The sequence below is a fragment of the Bombina bombina genome, chromosome 2 (genome assembly GCF_027579735.1).
Source record: "Bombina bombina isolate aBomBom1 chromosome 2, aBomBom1.pri, whole genome shotgun sequence".
Taxonomy (NCBI): domain Eukaryota; kingdom Metazoa; phylum Chordata; class Amphibia; order Anura; family Bombinatoridae; genus Bombina; species Bombina bombina.
Window position 1 is genome coordinate 715,658,003 of NC_069500.1, and position 20,539 is coordinate 715,678,541.

The 20,539-nt window shown below is 39.2% G+C and overlaps 1 protein-coding gene across 3 annotated transcripts in view; it reads right to left on the bottom strand.

Moving 5' to 3' along the window:
* The window catches only part of ZCCHC7 (zinc finger CCHC-type containing 7), a 644,222-nt gene that overhangs the window by 43,486 nt on the left and 580,197 nt on the right, over positions 1-20,539 (bottom strand). For all 3 annotated transcript variants that reach the window (XM_053702726.1, XM_053702727.1, XM_053702724.1), the window contains exon 7: positions 8,674-8,763. In XM_053702726.1, coding sequence (XP_053558701.1) covers positions 8,674-8,763 — 90 coding nt within the window. The remainder of the gene's footprint in view (positions 1-8,673; positions 8,764-20,539) is intronic.

A 20,539-nucleotide genomic window follows, 5' to 3' on the forward strand; every position in this document is an offset into this window, starting at 1 on the left:
GGGGCAGGTTAGTCCAGGTGGTTAAATCGGCTTTAATTTGTTGGATTATGTTATATTCATACCGTTTATATGGCTTAGCCGAAACATGTATGCCCAGGTAAGCTAACTATTGTTTAACTGTTCGGAATGGGTAAGGGGATTGAGGTTCTCCAGGTTTCCTGTGTAGCCATAGAATCTCTGATCTAGAAATATTTATTTTATATCCCGAAAACTCCTCCAAAATTTGGGGTTCATAGCATCTCGGTTCTGAAATAAATAGGAGCATGCCATTGGCATAAATGGCTAATTGTAGGTTATGAGAGTATAAAGCAATTCCTGGAAAGATCTTACGGAGATATACAGCTAGGGGTTCTAAGACTATGTCAAATAAGAGCGGGGATAGGGGACAGCCTTGACGAGTGCCCCTCTGAAGGTGCACTGGGTAAGTGTAAGGATTATTGACCAACAAGTATGCTACTGGCATAGAATAAATGTTTTTAATGAATAATGTAAAGTGACCAATTATTCCCATCTTTCCCATGGTGGTAAACAGATGCTCCCAATCCACTCTGTCGAAGGCCTCCTCTGCGTCCAAAGACAGCAGGAAGGCCTCCTTAGAACCCAGAGTATCTTTATCATGCTTATTTAACCAGAAATGAGAGCAGCATATGTTTTAAGTGGTTGGCCAATAGTTTCATAATTATCTTGGTTCGGTCCATAGACGTTGCACAAAGTATACCAATTCCCTTGCCATTTAAGTTTCACAAATACAAACCTTCTCCCTTGGTCGATTACCGTGTTTTCTATGTGACATTGAAAAGTCTTATTAAAGAGTATAGCTACACCTCTACTATAGTTATTTTAGGGGGCACAGACAATTTTTGAGATCCAGTTAGTTTTAAGCTTCTTATTTTCAGAGGCATTAAAGTGGGATGATATAATTTTTTTTAAACCTTACAGAAGGAGTAAAAGAATTGCCTGGCTTAGACCATTCCCTAGAAATCATGGCAGAGACAGCATCAGGTACAGGGAAAACGTCAGGGATATTAACAACAGTCTTAAAAACGGAATTGAAATGATTACAAGGCTTTTCATCAGAAACTTTAGGATCTTTAACCCCTAAAGTAATTAAGACCTCCTTTAGAAATAAACGAATATGTTTAACTTTAAAAAAAAAAGAGGAAATATCAGGTTCAACATCAGATGAAGAATTCTCATCCCCAGAGCAAACTTCACCATCTGAAGACAAAACAGTATCCCTTGTCCCAGGACACATAGTACTTGTAGAAGGTAAAATCTGAACTGAACCTTTAAGCTTGTTTGAAGGTGGGAGAGCAGCCAACGCTTCAGAAACTGCAGCCTTGATAAAATAAATGTCATGGTAGGAGATACTACATCAGCAATATCCTGTAATGAACAAACTGGAGCTGCATTAGTACCCAGAAAAACAGCATTAGATTGGTCTGATTGCATTAACAAATCTAAATATGAGCCACATAAATGAGTTGAAGGCACTTCAGCTCTCTTACAATAAGAACACCTAATAATGGCAGAAATGTGTCCAGGACACTCAGTTTCATGGATAGATTTAGGGACACAATCCAGCTGCTTAATTATAGCATATGGCAAAGTAATGCACTAAACAGTAAAACCCCCATAAAAAGCACTTGAGGAATGCAGCCCCACTTACCCCCTTTCTAAGTAGCTTTTACAAAATAGAGTCACAGGTACAATGTGCGCTAAGATGAACTGCAAGACAAAGCAGGAGAAATGAAAATTAAATCAGAGGACAGAAAAGGCTTTTCTGAGCGCGTGAAAAAACTACTAATTTTGTGCGCCAAAACATGTAGTGTGCATAACTAAGCGAACGTGCGCTAGCCTGACCGGAGTAAATATACGCATGGGTAAACTATAGAAAGACTAAAGGGACGTGCGTTAACCAGATGTTAACCAGACACGCGCTAACCTGACGAGCATTAATCCGACGTGCGCAACCCTGAAGGCCAGTAAACCAGAGGCAGACTCGTGAAACACTAAGCTCGACAAAAAAGCTGATGCACAGAAAAAGAGTAAGGGAATAGTGAATAGGAACAGTCCCGGGGCCATATATATTAGCAAATATATAAATAACTATAAAAAGTGCCCAAAACATAGCTAAATGAGTTTCTAAATGTTAATAAAAAGATATTTACCAATAGACACTCATACGCTAGCAAACAAGCAGCACACATCCAAACCAATACTGAAAAATATCAGCAGAGGTTATGGAATAGGAGTATATTGTAGATCCATAAAGGGAGGCAAAAGACAAGTCCACCAGCAGTCAAATTAAATTAAACAATAAATATATTACTAACAATTTGTAGTGGATGGATAAATCTGCATATAAGGATACCTAAAAGAGGTTAACTACAGATAGGACTATATGTGACTAACTGCATAGAATGGGTTAACAATGCTTTATATGTGGCTGGATGGAAGGGCTTTAAAATTGGTCTTTGTGCATGCGGATGCTTAGGGTTAAGTAGAACTTGCTCGGTTGGGAGGATTAAAAAGAAACAGGGATGAAGGTGAGGGAGTGGAATATTTTTTTATTGACCATGGCAGCTTGAAACCGAAACAACACAGCATTTAGCCTTGGGTGCATGTGGCTACGGAATATAGATCAGGTAAAATAAATTTGTAGAAATAACATTTCATTGTATGTCTTCCAGTTACACTTTGACAGTCTGATCTCTAAATAATTGTCTGGTGGTTGCCGTGTTCCTTGTTCAGAGTGGAATTACCTGGTATTTCGGATCAGACAGATACACTACAGGAAAGTTCCACTCTGTGAAAAGCATTACTAGGCTAAAAAGAAGCTGCACCCCGGTGGTAAATCACCACAGAACAAGCTAACAAGTTGCTGAGCTGGTAGTTCGTTCCTAAGAGTGCTGTATGTGTGTATTAGTTCTCTAAATAAAATTATGCATGGATAGGTGCTTGGCAGAGAGAAATAATTCCACTAACACCAGTGCTAAAAAAATTATAACAGGGTAATTGTAATTCAATTAAGCCTAATTCTTGCTAAAAAGACTATTTCTGATGCCTTTACAGATATAAATCCAAATGTAACCATTGGTTTAATAGTGTATTTGACTAAAGCAAAATCACTTTACTGACCACTGCATCAATATTTATCTTTTACTGAAAAACAACTTGCAAGTGACAATAAAACCACTGTTATGGAACCCATGGATACTCATAGGTTATGTTCAGCCATCATTTCTAAGCCACAAGTTCATATTATAATTGCAGGTTATAATTTTTTACATGGTTTTGTAAAAATGTGAACAGTTATAACTGATAACTTAAAGGGACACGAAACCCAAACATTTTCTTTCATGATTCAGATAGAGAATATCATTTTAAACAATTTTCTAATTTACTTCTATTATCTAATCTGTTTTATTCTCTTTGTATCATTTGTTGAAGGAGCAGCAATGCACTACTGGTTTCTAACTAAACACATGGGTGAGCCAATGACAATCAGTTTATATATGCAGCCACCAATCAACAGCTAGAACCTAGGTTCTCTGCTGCACATGAACTTGCCTCGATAAACATTTCAGCAAAGGATAACAAGAGAAAGAAGCAAATTAAAGGGACAGTCTACACCAGAATTGTTATTGTTTTAAAAGATAGATAATCCATTTATTACCCATTCCCCAGTTTTGCATAACCAACACAGTTATAATAATATACTTTTAACCTCTGTGATTATCTTGTATCTAAGCCTCTGCAAACTGCCCCTTTTTTCAGTTCTTTTGACAGACTTGCAGTCTAGCCAATCAGTGCCTGCTCCCAGATAACTTCACGTGCACAAGCACAGTGTTATCTATATGAAATACGCGAACTAACACCCTCTAGTGGTGAAAAACTGTTAAAATGCAATCTGAAAAGAGGTGGGCTTCAAGGTCTAAGAAATTAGCATATGAACCTCCTAGGTTAAGCTTTCAACTAAGAATACCAAGAGAACAAAGCAAAATTGGTGATAAAAGTAAACTGGAAAATTGTTTAAAATTACATGCTCTATCTGAATCATGAAAGTTTATTTTGGCCTAGACTGTCCCTTTAAATAATAGAAGTAAATTGAAAAGTTGTTTGAAATTGTATTCTCTATCTGAATCATGAAATAAAAACTTTGGGTTTCATGTCCCTTTAAATTATGCATAAAGGCTCAGCTGCCAAAAAAGCACTAGGCTGCACGCTCTTGCAATATTATCCCATGATGCTCCAGGTGCTATCAGTAGAGATTCTGCGTGCTGGATATCTCTATGAAAACTTTTTTTATTTTTTACTTTTATCATCATCTTCGGTTGTCTTGCCCATTACACATTCATAATTTTCATAAAATAACTTCCCAATATTTTCTGAAAATGTTACCCATCCAGACTTTTTTCCTTTCCACTATATATGCTATTAGCCTTGTCAGTAGTCATGTTACTTCAAATGATCATATTCTGAGTAAGATTTTTGAATCTTTTCAAGGCTTCAGAAAATATCACATACATTTCTTATATGCCATCATGTGACTGGAATTATGCCCACCAAACTATGGGAATTACTAAGTACTTATCTATTCTCATCTCATAAAATGTTCTGTGATAGTGTAAATAATTTTCTTAAAACTTCTGTAATCTTCAGAGAAACTTTTGCTTGCTACATAAGGAATTCTACTCTCAAAAAAAGCTAATCTTACATGGATCGGAAAGTATTTTCAGGTTTAGAATGTAGTCTTGTGATTTAAGATATTCCATCATCAGAGCTCTGCCTCTGTTTGCTTTTGATAAGACCATGTAACTATTGTGTTATTGAAATAATTTATTTTTATTTCTCTATCTACTATAGTAGCTGAGATATTTGTGAGGGATTGTTATGTTATCAGCCAAAAACACAAAACTGAAAGAAAACACGCTCACACTGGGGCTATAGGTCTAAGAGTAATACTTTGTCAGACTTAGCTTAAATATTGTAATACTCTGTACAGCTTTTTTACTTTCACCCACAATTTTGTTCATTTCATATTTTCAATAAAATTTGTTTTGACCCCACAATGCAGAGCACTTGGCACCAACTTTCTTTCAACTACGCTCCCATAAAAGCCATATAAATTCAATATGTTCTTGTACAAATTGCACAACGATTGTAAACATGATTTAAAAAAAGAAAACAATCAGAAACAGAAAAAAACGATAGCTAATGCTTTCTGCAATATTTTGTACATATGTTGGGAATAAAAGGGACAGATAGAAATTATGCTATTGCAGCAGGCTTGTTATACTGTTTGGAACAGCTCGCCTATGTACATATTTATGAAATTTTTCTACTATAAATAATATTTATTTTGCATTAAAAGTTGAAAATATTTTCTTATTATATGACAGATTATAAAATACATTTTATATTATAATCTTTTGATTTTAAACTGATATTGACACGATTACGAAGTTCCCAACTGTCTTGCATTTTACGAGATTATAATGGGTTGGGAGCTCTGTCCGACTGTTTCACTCACTGCTCTCCCTTAAAGGACCAGTAAACACAGTAGATTTGCATAATTAACAAATGCAAGATAACAAGACAATGCAATAGCATTTACTCTGAATTTCAAATGAGTAGTAGACTATTTTCTAACACATTTCAGTTATGTATATTTCCACTCCCCCTGTACCATGTGATAGCAATCAGCCAATTACAAATGCTTATACGTATAGTCTGGGAATTCTTGCACATGCTGAGTAGGAGCTGGTGACTCAAAAAGTGTAAATATAAAAGACTGTGCACATTTTTTTTACTGGAAGTAAATTGGAAAGTTGTTTAAAATTACATGCTCTATCTGAATCATGAAAATGTAATAAAACCTGAGTGTCCCTTTAAAGGGACATGAAACCCAATTTTTTTCTTTCATGGTTTAGAAAGAACATGCATTTTTAAACACCTTTCTAATTTACTTCTATTATCTAATTTGCTACTTCTTCAAGAAAGGATATCTGAAGAATGAAGCAAATAAAATAATAGAAGTAAATTGGAATGTTGTATAAAATTGTATTGTCTATCTGAATCAAGAAAGAAAGATTTGGGGTTTCACGTCTCTTTTAAATGTAATTATTATGGTTTTGCAAAGTGAGACTGGGAACTGGCCTAACTGACTCTACCCATGGTCAAGACTCCAAATACTGGTAGTGATCCACAGGGATACCAGCTCTTGGTATTACCCAGATAATGTTGTGAGGTACACTATTACTATCTATGTATAATTTCTTTATCTTATATAATAACAAATATACCCTTAGCAGATTTGTTTGTTGTTATTCTAAAAATAATACCAATTCTCTAGAACTAACAGCTATGGCTACTATATACATAACTGGAAATATGCTGTTTTTATTTGCTAATAATTATGCTAAAACATGCCAGTGACATAAATTACCTACAGTGGGGAAAAAAAGTATTTAGTCAGCCACCAATTGTGCAAGTTCTCCCACTTAAGAAGATGAGAGAGGCCTGTAATTTTCATCATAGGTATACCTCAACTATGAGAGACAAAATGTGGAAACAAATCCAGACAATCACATTGTCTGATTTGGAAAGAATTTATTTGCAAATTATGGTGGAAAATAAGTATTTGGTCAATATCAAAAGTTCATCTCAATACTTTGTTATATATCCTTTGTTGGCAATGACAGAGGTCAAACGTTTTCTGTAAGTCTTCACAAGGTTGTCACACACTGTTGCTGGTATGTTGGCCCATTCCTGCATGCATATCTCCTCTAGAGCAGTGATGTTTTGGGGCTGTCGCTGGGCAACACGTACTTTCAACTCCCTCCAAAGGTTTTCTATGGGGTTGAGATCTGGAGACTGGCTAGGCCACTCCAGGACCTTGAAATGCTTCTTACGAAGCCACTCCTTTGTTGCCCGGGCGGCGTGTTTGGGATCATTGTCATGCTGAAAGACCCAGCCACATTTCATCTTCAATGCCCTTGCTGATGGAATGAGGTTTGTACTCAAAATCTCACGATACATGGCCCCATTCATTCTTTCATGTACACGGATCAGTTGTCCTGTTCCCTTTGCAGAGAAACAGCTCCAAAGCATGATGTTGCCACCCCCATGCTTCACAGTAGGTATGGTGTTCTCTCTCCTCCAAAAACGACAAGTTGTGTTTCTACCAAACAGTTCTACTTTGGTTTCATCTGACCATATGACATTCTCCCAATCCGCTTCTGGATCATCCAAATGCTCTCTATCATACTTCAGACAAGCCCGGACATGTAGTGGCTTAAGCAGGGGGACACGTCTGACACTGCAGGATCTGAGTCCCTGGCAGCGTAGTGTGTTACTGATGGTAGCCTTTGTTACGTTGGTCCAGCTCTCTGCAGGTCATTCACTAGGTCCCCCCCGTGTGGTTCTAGGATGTTTGCTCACCGTTCTTGTGATCATTTTGACCCCACGGGGTGAGATCTTGCGTGGAGCCCCAGATCGAGGGAGATTATCAGTGGTCTTGTATGTCTTCCATTTTCTAATTATTGCTCCCACAGTTGATTTCTTCACACCAAGCTGCTTGCCTATTGCAGATTCAGTCTTCCCAGCCTGGTGCAGGTCTACAATTTTGTTTCTGGTGTCCTTCGACAGCTCTTTGGTCTTCACCATAGTGGAGTATGGAGAGTGACTGTTTGAGGTTGTGGACAGGTGTCTTTTATACTGATAAGTTCAAACAGGTGCCATTAATACAGGTAATGAGTGGAGGACAGAGGAGCCTCTTAAAGAAGAAGATACAGGTATGTGAGAGCCAGAAATCTTGCTTGTTTGTAGGTGACCAAATACTTATTTTCCACCATAATTTGCAAATAAATTCTTTCCAAATCAGACAATGTGATTGTCTGGATTTGTTTTCATATTTTGTCTCTCATAGTTGAGGTATACCTATGATGAAAATTACAGGCCTCTCTCATCTTCTTAAGTGGGAGAACTTGCACAATTGGTGGCTGACTAAATACTTTTTTTCCCCACTGTATACTACATAATGTTATCATCTATTCTATTTTATTGTTTCTATGGCTTCTTGATTGTATTTGCTGTATACTGTATATTATATATTGTTTGACTTTAAAGGAACATTAAAGTCAAAGTTAAACGTTTATAATTCAGATAGAGCATACAGCTTTAAACAATTTTACAATTTACTTTGAGTATGAAATTTATGTCACTCTCTTGGTATTCTTTGATGAAAAGTAAACATAGGTAGGCTCAGGAGCAGCAATGCACTGCTGTGAGATAGCTGACGGTGGCTGCACACATATGCCAATGTGTTCAGCTAGCTCACAGTATTGGATTGCTACTCCTGAGCTTACCTACATTTCTAGTTTATATATTTATTTCCTTCTGGATATATGTGAGCCCACCAACCCTGGCCTGTACAACCCCCCCCCCTTTTTGCAAGGTGACCTACATCAGATGGTGACAACAGGAAGTAAGATGGTGACCACAGGAAGTACTCTCTATCCATTCATCATTTTGTAGATGAATATGTGTGTAAATCTACCATGGCATAAAGCACTTATGTTTGTATTAGCACTGCAGAATATGTTGAGGTTCTGTAATTAAATGATGCTAAGAATAATAACAATAATAGTATGTTGTACTTAAACTCACATAACCACAGTGGCCTCTCCTGGCACAATTGCAACAGTAGACAAAGTCTCTTTGTCCTGAATTAGATTTCTTGATTGGTCCAGGTTTCACCTAAAAAAAAAAAAAAAAACACATAGAATAAACATTTGCACACCATCTGTTATGTAAAAAACAAATACATTTTGCTGTATAACTAATTATAGTATTAACCCCTAAACGATAGTGGTAACAATCATAACATTTGCAGTAAGCAGCTTTTGCTAAAAAGATAATTTATGCTTACCAGATAAATTCCTTTCCTTCTGGATAGGGAAAGTCCATGGCTTCATTCCTTACTGTTGGGAAATACAACACCTGGCCACCAGGAGGAGGCAAAGACACCCCAGCCAAAGGCTTAAATATCCCTCCCACTTTCTTATTACCCCAGTCCTTCTGCTGAGGGAACAAGGAAAAGTAGGAGAAACATTAGGGTATAAATGGTGCCAGAAGAATAAAATAAATAATAGGGGATCGCCCATTGACAAGAAAAAATGTGCGGGGGCCGTGGACTCTCCCTATCTGGAAGGAAAATTAATTTATCTGGTAAGCATAAATTTTGATTTCCTTCCTAAGATAGGGAGAGTCCACGGCTTCATTCCTTACTGTTGAGAAAACTATACCCAAGCTCCAGGGGACACATAGCCAGTCTCATGTGCAATAAAACCGACAGGGCCGAAATCTGTCACCTCAGGGATCTAGCAGAAAAGCCCTTCTCCAGCCCATGCTGGAGAAAAGATAAGATCCTGGCAACCTTAACTCTGTGCCAGAAAAAAACCACGCTCTTTACAACAGAATAAGTAGGTCTTCCACAGCTTGTGATAGATACACTGAGTAACTGGTTTACGAGCTTGAATAAGAGCATCAATGACACTCTCAGAGAAACCTTTTCTTGGCTAAGACTAAGCGTTCAATCCCCACGCAGTCAGTCTCAGAGAATCTAGATTTTGATGAACAAATGGACAGCAGGTCTCTGCGACAAGGTAACTCCCACGAAGGAGATGAGGACATCCCCACTAGATCTGCAAACCACGTCCTTCACGGCCACGATGGAACAATCAGGATTACTGATACCCGCTCCTGCTTGATGCGGGTCACCACTTGAGGAAGAAGCGGTAATGGAGGAAAAAGATATATAAGTTTGAACCTCCAGGGCACTGCTAGTGCATCTACTAAATACGCTTGGGGATCCCTTGACCTCGACCTGTACCTGGGTAGCTTGGTATTGAGACAGGACGCCATGAGATCTATCTCCGCCGTCCACCACTTGCTGAATATCTCTGCAAACACTTCAGGATGGAGAGACCATTCCCCTGGATGGAAGGATTGTCTGCTGAGAAAACCTGCCTCCCAGTTGTCCACACCCGGAATGGGGATCACTGACAGAGAACAGCTGTGGGCCTCTGCCCACTCCAGAATCTGAGATACTTCTTTCATCGCCATGGGAACTTCTCGTTCCCCCCTGATGGTTGATGTAAGCCACAGAGGTTATATTGTCTGATTGTAATCTGATAAACTGGGATGAACCCAGAAGTGGCCAAGCCTTCATGGCCTTGAAGATTGCAGTAATTCCAAAATATTGATTGAAAATTGAGTCCACAACCCCTTTGCCTTCCTGGCACCCCAAACAGCTCCCCATCCGAATAGGCTTGCGTCCATAGTCACAATCTCCCAGGATGGTCTTAAGAAGCATGTCCCTTGGGACAGATGATCTGGACAGAGCCACCAAGAGAGTGATTCTGTCTAATACAATCTGTTGAGACAGATCTGAATGATCGCCGTTCCACTGCCTCAGCATGCACAGTTGTAAAGGTCTGAGACAGAACCTGGCAAAAGGAATGATGTCCATGCAGGACACCATGAGACCAATCACCTCTATACACTAAACCACAGAGGGACTCAAAGAGGTCCGGAGGGCAAGACATGCAGAAGTTAGCTTGCAACGTCTCTGGTCTTTTAGAAATATCCTCATGGATATGGAGTCTATTATAATACCCAGGAATTCCACCCTGGTACTTGGGATAAGAGAACTCTTTTCCAAGTTTATCTTCCATCGATGTGATCGAAGAGTAAGAAGGGACTCAGAGAATTCTTCTGCAAGATGAAAGGATGGTGCTTGCACCAGAATATCGTCCAAGTATGGGAATACTGCAATAGCATGAGTTCTTGTAAAGATTCTTGGAGCAGTAGCTAGGCCAAACGGAAGGGCAATGAACTGGAAGTGCTGGTTCAGGAATGCAAACCTCAGGAACTGAAAATGTTCCCTGTGGATTGAACCATAACATGAAGATAAGCGTCCTTTGGATGTATAGTGGTCATAAACTGGCCTTCCTGAATTAAAGGAAGGATGAACCTTATCTCCATCTTGAAGGAATGGACACTGAAAAATTTGCTTAAGCACTTTAGGTCCAGAATTGGGTGGAAAGTTCCCTCCTTCTTTGGGACCACGAAAAGGTTTGAATAAAAACCCAAACCTCTTTCTTCGAAAGGCACCGGGACAACAACTCCTAAGGAGGATAGATCCCGAACGCACCCTAGAAAGGCATGCCTCTTTTCTGGTCTGGTAGACAGATCGAGAAAAGATATCTACCCCTTTGTGGATGAGATTTGAATCCTATCTTGTATCCCTGAGATACCACCTCCAGGACCCACGGATCCTGTACGTCCTTGAACCAGGCATCGGAAAAGAGACATTCTGCCCCCTACACGATCCGATCCCGGATCAGGGGCCGCCCCTTCATGCCGATTTGTTTTCAGCGGGCTTCCTATTCTGCTTGGATTTATTCCAGGACTGACTCGGCTTCCAAGTACTCGGGTTGCTCGGGCTTGAAGGATAATTGTTGTCATTGGGATTTGTCAGAACGAAAGGAACGAAAATGAGAAGATTGTCGTCCCTTAGAGTTATTGTTCTTATCTTGCGATAGGAAGGCACCCTTGCCTCCGGTAACCGTAGAAATAATGGAGTCCAGGCCTGGACCAAATAAAATCTTTCCCTTGAAGGGAAGAGAAAGGAGTCTGGACTTAGAAGTCATATCCGCAGACCAAGACTTCAACCAGAGCACCCGGCGGGCTAGGACCGCAAATCCAGAGGCCTTTGCATTTAGGCAAATAATTTGCATGTTCGCATCACAGATAAAAGAATTGGCAATTCTCAGAGCTTTAATCCTGTCTTGAATATCCTCGAGGAAAGACTCCACCTCAATGAGTTCCGACAAAGAGTCACACCAGTAGGTAGCCACTCCGGCAACCGCGGAAACTGCAGCCGCCGGTTGAAACAAAAATCCTTATGTTGAAACATCTTTCTCAGAAAGGTTTCCATTTTCCATCGACTCTCTGAACGAAGAACTATCCTCAAGAAGTATAGTTGTACGTTTAGCAAGCGTAGAGATAGCACCATCCACCTTAGGAATAGAGCCCCACAAATCCAGTTGAGAGTCCGGGAGCGGGAACAACTTTTTAAAAGTAGATGAGGGGGAAAAGAAAGAACCAATTCTTTCCCATTCATTCTTAATAATGTTCACCATCTTAACCGGCACAGGAAAAGTCAAAGGAACTTTCTTGTCTTCGTAAACTCTGTCTAATTTAGGTATCATAGGTTCTTCAGGCAGTGCGGCATCTGGAACCTCTAACATAGACAGAACCTCCTTTGATAAAAAACGCAAGTGCTCAATTTTAAATCTAAAGGACGGTTCCTCTGCAGCAGGAGGCTTAGACGCTAAGGACTGCGACCCAGAGAGTTCATCCTCTGAAGCTACAGAGGTTAAAGGGACAGTTTACTCAAAAATGTTCTCCCCTTTAATTTGTTCCCAATGATCCACTTTACCTGCTGGAGTGTATTAAATTGTTTACAAGTAGCTCCTTTACCCTTATATTGGCATTTGAAATAGTTGATTTAGCATGTGGTATCCCCACCTATGCTGAAAGTTTGTGGCCGCAGGTCCCAGCTATAGATAAGCTTTGTAAACACAGCCAGCAGAAGAAATTATACTCCCAGTGGGATATAGCAGAGATAAGGTAATACAATGTTGATTTTCCATTGTTCTCTCCAAGTACTGGTGATAGTTTTATGGACAGATATAAGATAAAGAAGCAGGTATATATACACAATGTGATACAGTAATGAGATCTGATTATATCTACAAGCTCAACCCATTTTATTAGGTTGTGGCTTCAAAACACAAAATCAGAGCTTTAATATACACACAAAAACATAAAAAGCTATTTTTCATACATTTTTTTTCTCTGCAGTTGGTAAAGAAAGCAATTGTAAACACATTAAGCGAAAAACTATTTTTCAGTATACTGTCCCTTTAACTCATCATCGGATAACTGGGACATAATAGCTAAATTCGATAAATATTTAGATGACTCCGGGTTAGGAGAGCTATTTTTAACCTTTCTCTTGCGTTTGTTAGAGCGAGGTAATGCACTGAGGGCCGCAGACACTGCCATTTGTAACTGCGCTGCAAAGTTGGCAAGAAGGCCCCCTCTGGATGGAGGATTAGATGAGCTATGGGGAACTGCATGTGGAGTGGATAATGTAGCAGAGGTAGTAATCTCATGGGACGCCAAGTCCTGAGAGGTAGACGGCTCAGAGGGACTAAGAGCCTTAGCAGGCTTGTCTCCCTTCTTAGACTATAACGGTGTAAAGGCATGTGGAACATAATTGAGTGGGTGGGAAAACCACGGCCTCCTCACAATATAAACAGGTATGATTTAGTACAGAAGGAGTACCTTCTAACATGACAGAGTCCTCCATAGCTCAGGTAATACCCACAGAAGGACACAAATAAAAACGTTTTTTATTATAGAAAACTGCACCTTTATACTCCCAATGACTGGGACACTCACCACCTCCTAGACCCAGACAGTTAACAGAGGAAACGCTCCCCTCAGGTTCAAGTCTCAGCCAGAATGGAGGAAATGAACATAGACCACACCCAGTCACATGGAGTGCAAGACAGTACTTCCCCTGTTATTACAAGTACAGCAAGTAATAGGAGCTGTGCAACACTTTCAAAAACTAAAGTAAAACTTAAAAGTGAAACCTGTTTATTCCAGCCAAAAACACAGTCTGTCAGCCCAGGGAAAAAAAAATCACACAAAGCAGCATGTAAATAATTAATACACTGATTAATTAACCCCAACTGTTCAATAAACCCCCTTCAGAGGATATTAACCCTAGATCCTGTCAAGTTATAAAGGAGCCACACTGTGACCCTGTTATAGCGTTGTATGTGTAAAAATTTAAACAATCTTACCTCCAGGTTCCATGCTGTGGAACAGAACACAGCCTCTCAAGTGCGACAGTCTTATAGCAGCACACCTGACATGGACTTGAGTGAGAGAAAGCAAGCAGTGAAACTCGTCAACACTGATTGCTTAGGAGCTGTTAGCAGTAGTCTGGATGGTTTCGCAGAAAAACTTTCCCTGCATCTCTAGACTCTAACTTTCATCAATACTCTCATTGAGAGGTTGACATGACTACTTAAAACTCCAGTCCCATCATGAAGGGCAAATACCCTTTTTCAGGACTCTCCGAATCTTCTGACACTTCTCTGCCACCTCCTAACGTGATGAAAGGCAAAGAATGACTGGGGTAATGAGGAAGTGGGAGGAATATTTAAGCCTTTGGTTGGGGTGTCTCCTCCTGGTGGCCAGGTGTTGTATTTCCCAACAGTAAGGAATGAAGCCGTGGACTCTCCCTATATTAGGAAGGAAAAATAAATAAAAAAAATTCTAAGTTTCAAGGGATATGAAACCCAAAAATGTTATTTTGTGATTCAGACAGAGCATATAATTTTATAAACGTTTCCGATTTACTTCTATTATCAAATTTGCGTTGTTCACATTTTTTCTGTATTGAAGAGATAACTAGGCATCTGGAGCACTACATGGCAGGTCATAGTGTTACATTTAGTGCCCTTGCAAAACAGCTGCCATATAGTGATGCAGAAACAGGCTGGCTCTTAAGCATACATTACATTGTAATACTAACTGGCACTGTGTATGTATCAGATGAAGAAACTAACAGAGAACCATTAAATATGTAATCTCTATTAGGTGCTACCCTGCCTGCTGTGTAAAGTCATAATAAACAACAAAAGCAATAGAGAAAAGAGAAAATATGGAAAGCAGCTTAGGGGCACTATCTTCTATAATTATTAATAAAAATTATACTCTTTATTAGAATTCATTAAAATATTACTAACAGTAAATATCTAAAGACCAGTAAGGGTAATGGGATGTGATAAATTAAATTAATAAATCGCAGAGCCCCACTTGAATTCACATATACATGAAAGTGGATTAAAACTGCAACACAAGAATACGTGAATTACAACACTAAAAACTAGGTTGCTCACAAAGCTCCATTCCCCAAGTATTCCCGGCTGATAAACTGGAACCTGTAATCAGGGCCGTTTCTAGAGAATCTGTCTCCCAGGGCAAAATTCCAAAATGCGCCCCCCTCTCAGATTCTAAAGTCCCCCTCCTAGACCTTGCATGTCACTCTGTCATTTAGAGGTCAGCTCCAAAGAAGCAGTGCACTACTGGAACCTAGCTGAACACATCTGGTGAGCAAATGACAAGAGACAAATGTGTGTTGCGGCCAACCACTAGTTAGTTCCTAGTAGTGTATTGTTGCTGCTAAGGATATGTACATATGCTTTTCAACAATGGATACCAAGAGAACAAGAATAACAGAAGTGTCTTAACATTTTTTGGTGTATCCTGAATTATGAAAGTTTAATTTTGACTTTTCTATCCCTTTAAATATGTCCTTTTTCTACCACAATGTTTTTTCCAAATATATTATTATTACTAATTGCCATTATATTTATACTTTTCTCATAGCTATGCATATTTATTTGTTTAACGCATATCAATCCCTTTAAATTCTTTACCAAAATTTATCTACAAAACATCCAATAGACTTTAAAGTTGAACTTTGCAAAAAAGTAATCAGGTAAGATTTTCTAAAGGATTTCAATATGTCACTGGGTGTATTTGTAACATATTTAGGGGTCTATTACAATTATTCTATATTCTATAATAAGTTCTAACAATTTTTTTTTTTAAACAAAATTCACTATTAAAGTCTATGACATTTTTTGCACATAAATAATTTGATAAAGAACTGTAATAGCTGTTTATTTTTCAAGTATACACATAGGCAGCAATAGACAGACATGCACACACAGGCAGTAATAGACAGAGATATGCACTCACAGACAGTAATAGACTGAGACATGTATGTATGTATGTTTGTATGTATTGGGTACTTGTAAAGTGCGGCTAATCACCAGTAAAGGTCTCAAGGTGCTGCTCATTTTATCGACTTTGGAAAGATGAAAGGCTGAGTGGATCGAACCTGCAACCTTTGGGTTGCTACAGAGCTCAGCCACAGTGCATTAGCATGCTGAGCTATCTGTCCGGCCTGCACTCACAGGCAGTAATAGACAGAGACATGCACACACACATGCAGTGATAGATAGGCATACACACACTCAGGCAGTAATAGCAGACACACACACAGGCAGGGATAGATAGGCACATACACACACACTCAGTAATAGACAGAGACATGCACAAACAGGCAGTAACAGAGACATGCACTCACAGGCAGTAACAGACAGATGCATGCACACACAGACAGTAATAGACAAAGACATTCACACACAGAGAGTAATAGACAGATACATGCACACACAGGCAGTGATAGACAGAGACATGCACACACAGGCAGTAATAGACAGAGACATGCACACACAGGCAGTAATAGACAGAGACATGCACACACAGGCAGGGATAGATAGGCATACACACACAGGCAGGGATAGATAGGCATACACACACACACACACACACACACAGGCAGCAATAGACAGAGACATGCACACACAGGCAGTAATAGACAGAGGCATGCACACACAGGCAGGGATAGATAGGCATACATACACTCAGGCAGTAATAGGCAGATACACACACACAGGCAGGGATAGATAGGCATACACACACTCAGGCAATATTAACACACACACACACACAGGCAGGGATAGATAGGCACATACACACACACTCAGGCAGTAATAGCAGACACAAGCACTCACATGTGAGTTTGTGAAAACTTGCCATTGTCATTATGGAGTAAATGACACATACACACACCCATCACTATTAAAGGGACATTATACACTCATTTTTATTTGCATAAATGTTTTGCAGATGATCTATTTATATAGCCCATAAAGTTGTTGTTTTCTAATTTTTTTTTATAGTTTTGCTTATTTTTAAGCAAAATAACATTGCTCTGATTTTCAGACTCCTAACCAAGCCCCAAAGTGTTATGAGAATACTGTCAGATACCTACTCTAGCTTGCTCCTGTTTATGTAAAGGGTCTTTTCATATGCAAAAGAAGGGGGAGGGAGAGTGTCTTATTTCCCACTTGCAGTGGGCTTTCCACCTACCTTTTCAACAGAGCTAAACTGAGAGCTTCTAAGTAAGTTTTTAAACAGTTTTATACTGGATTTTTATATCAGTATCTGTGCATCTTATTCTTTAAAGTAATGTTTATTACATGCAGTTATATGAAAATGAGTGTATACTGTCCCTTTAACAGAAAACCTGTTCCATAGTATGTGGAAACCCAATTTTTATAAAGCACCTTTTTTAATTAGCTCAGTAAAACCAAAAATATGTACATATTATGTAAAGGCCATGTATAATTTGTCATATGCATAAAACATCACCTCTTTAGTGACACAGATCAGTGAGATAGGAGACTGTTTTCCTCAGAGTGATTCCTCTCCATTTAACTTTCAGTTTTAGCTCTAAGTAGTTATTCTGTCTTAACACACCACCACTGTGATCTTGTTGCTCCATTAGTATGATTGACATCCAATGCAGCCAATTAACATAACAGCTTCCTTTCAAATATATATATATATATAACATAATTTATGTAAGAACTTACCTGATAAATTCATTTCTTTCATATTAGCAAGAGTCCATGAGCTAGTGACGTATGGGATATACATTCCTACCAGGAGGGGCAAAGTTTCCCAAACCTTAAAATGCCTATAAATACACCCCTCACCACACCCACAATTCAGTTTAACGAATAGCCAAGAAGTGGGGTGATAAGAAAAAAAGTGTGAAAGCATATAAAATAAGGAATTGGAATAATTGTGCTTTATACAAAAAAATCATAACTACCACAAAAAAGGGCGGGCCTCATGGACTCTTGCTAATATGAAAGAAATTAATTTATCAGGTAAGTTCTTACATAAATTATGTTTTCTTTCATGTAATTAGCAAGAGTCCATGAGCTAGTGACGTATGGGATAATGACTACCCAAGATGTGGATCTTTCCACGCAAGAGTCACTAGAGAGGGAGGGATAAAATAAAGACAGCCAATTCCTGCTGAAAATAATCCACACCCAAAATAAAGTTTAATAAAAAACATAAGCAGAAGATTCAAACTGAAACCACTGCCTGAAGTACTTTTCTACCAAAAACTGCTTCAGAAGAAGAAAACACATCAAAATGGTAGAATTTAGTAACGGTATGCAAAGAGGACCAAGTTGCTGCTTTGCAAATCTGAACAACCGAAGCTTCATTCCTAAACGCCCAGGAAGTAGAAACTGACCTAGTAGAATGAGCTGTAATCCTTCGAGGCGGAATTTTACCCGACTCGACATAGGCATGATGAAATAAAGATTTCAACCAAGATGCCAAAGAAATGGCAGAAGCTTTCTGGCCTTTTCTAGAACCGGAAAAGATGACAAAAAGACTAGAAGTCTTTCGGAAAGACTTAGTAGCTTCAACATAATATGACAAAGCTCTAACAGCATCCAAAGAATGCAATGATTTCTCCTTAGAATTCATAGGATTAGGACATAATGAAGGAACCACAATTTCTCTACTAATGTTAGAATTCACAACCTTAGGTAAAAAATTCAAAAGAAGTTTGCAGCACCGCCTTATCCTGATGAAAAATCAGAAAAGGAGACTCACAAGAAAGAGCAGATAATTCAGAGACTCTTCTGGCGGAAGAGATGGCCAAAAGAAACAAAACTTTCCAAGAAAGTAATATAACGACCAAAGAATGCATGGGTTCAAAAGGAGGAGCTTGAAGAGCCCCCAGAACCAAATTCAAACTCCAAGGAGGAGAAATTGACTTAATGACAGGTTTTATACGAACCAAAGCTTGTACAAAACAATGAATATCAGGAAGATTAGCAATCCTTCTGTGAAAAAGAACAGAAAGAGCAGAGATTTGTCCTTTCAAGGAACTTGCGGACAAACCTTTATCTAAACCATCCTGAAGAAACTGTAAAATTCTCGGTATTCAAAAAGAATGCCAAGAAAAAATGATGAGAAAGACACTAAGAAATATAAGTCTTCCAGACTCTATAATATATCTCTCTAGATACAGATTTACGAGCCTGTCACATAGTATCAATCACAGAGTCAGAGAAACCTCTTTGACCAAGAATCAAGCGTTCAAACTCCATACCTTAAAATTTAAGGATTTGAGATCCTGATGGAAAAAAGGACCTTGCGACAGAAAGTCTGGTCTTTACGGAAGAGTCAACAGCTGGCAAGAGGCCATCCGGACAAGATCCGCATACCAAAACCTGTGAGGCCATGCTGGAGCTACCAGCAGGACAAACGAGCATTCCTTTAGAATCTTGGAGAATACTCTTGGAAGAAGAACTAGAGGCGGAAAGATATAGGCAGGATGATACTTCCAAGGAAGTGATAATGCATCCACTGCCTCCGCCCGAGGATCCCGGGATCTGGACAGATACCAGGGAAGTTTCTTGTTTAGATGAGAAGCCATCAGATCTATTTCTGGGAGTTCCCACATTTGAACAATCTGAAGAAATACCTCTGGGTGAAGAGATCATTCGCCCGGATGCAACGTTTGGCGACTGAGATAATCCGCTTCCCAATTGTCTATACCTGGGATATGAACCGCAGAGATTAGACAGGAGCTGGATTCCGCCCAAACCAAAATTTGAGATACTTCTTTCATAGCCAGAGGACTGAGTCCCTCCTTGATGATTGATGTATGCCACAGTTGTGACATTGTCTACCTGAAAACAATGAACAACTCTCTCTTCAGAAGAGGCCAAGACTGAAGAGCTCTGAAAATTGCACGGAGTTCCAAAATATTGATCGGTAATCTCACCTCCTGAGATTCCCAAACCCCTTGTGCCGTCAGAGACCCCCACACAGCTCCCCAACCTGTAAGACTTGCATCTGTTGAGATTATAGTCCAGGTCGGAAGAACAAAGAAGCCCCCTGAACTAAACGATGGTGAACTGTCCACCATGTCAGAGAGTGTCGTATAATCGGTTTAAAGATATTAATTGAGATATCTTTGTGTAATCCCAGCACCATTGATTCAGCATACAGAGCTGAAGAGGTCGCATGTGAAAACGAGCAAAGGAGATCGCATCCGATGCGGCAGTCCTAAGACCTAAAATTTCCATGCATAAGGCTACCAAAGGGAATGATTGTGACTGAAGGTTTTGACAAGCTGATATCAATGTTAAACTTCTCTTGTCTGACAAGGACAGAGTCATAGACACTGAATCTATCTGGAAACCTAAAAAGGTTACCCTTGTCTGAGGAATCAATGAACTGATTGGTAAATTGATCCTCCAACCATGATCTTGAAGAAACAACAAGTCGATTCGTATGAGATTCTGCGAAAATGTGAAGACTGAGCAAGTACCAAGATATCGTCCAAATAAGGAAACACCAAAACCCTGTTTTCTGATTACAGACAGAAGGGCACTGAGAACCTTTGAAAAAATTCTTGGAGCTGATGCTAGGC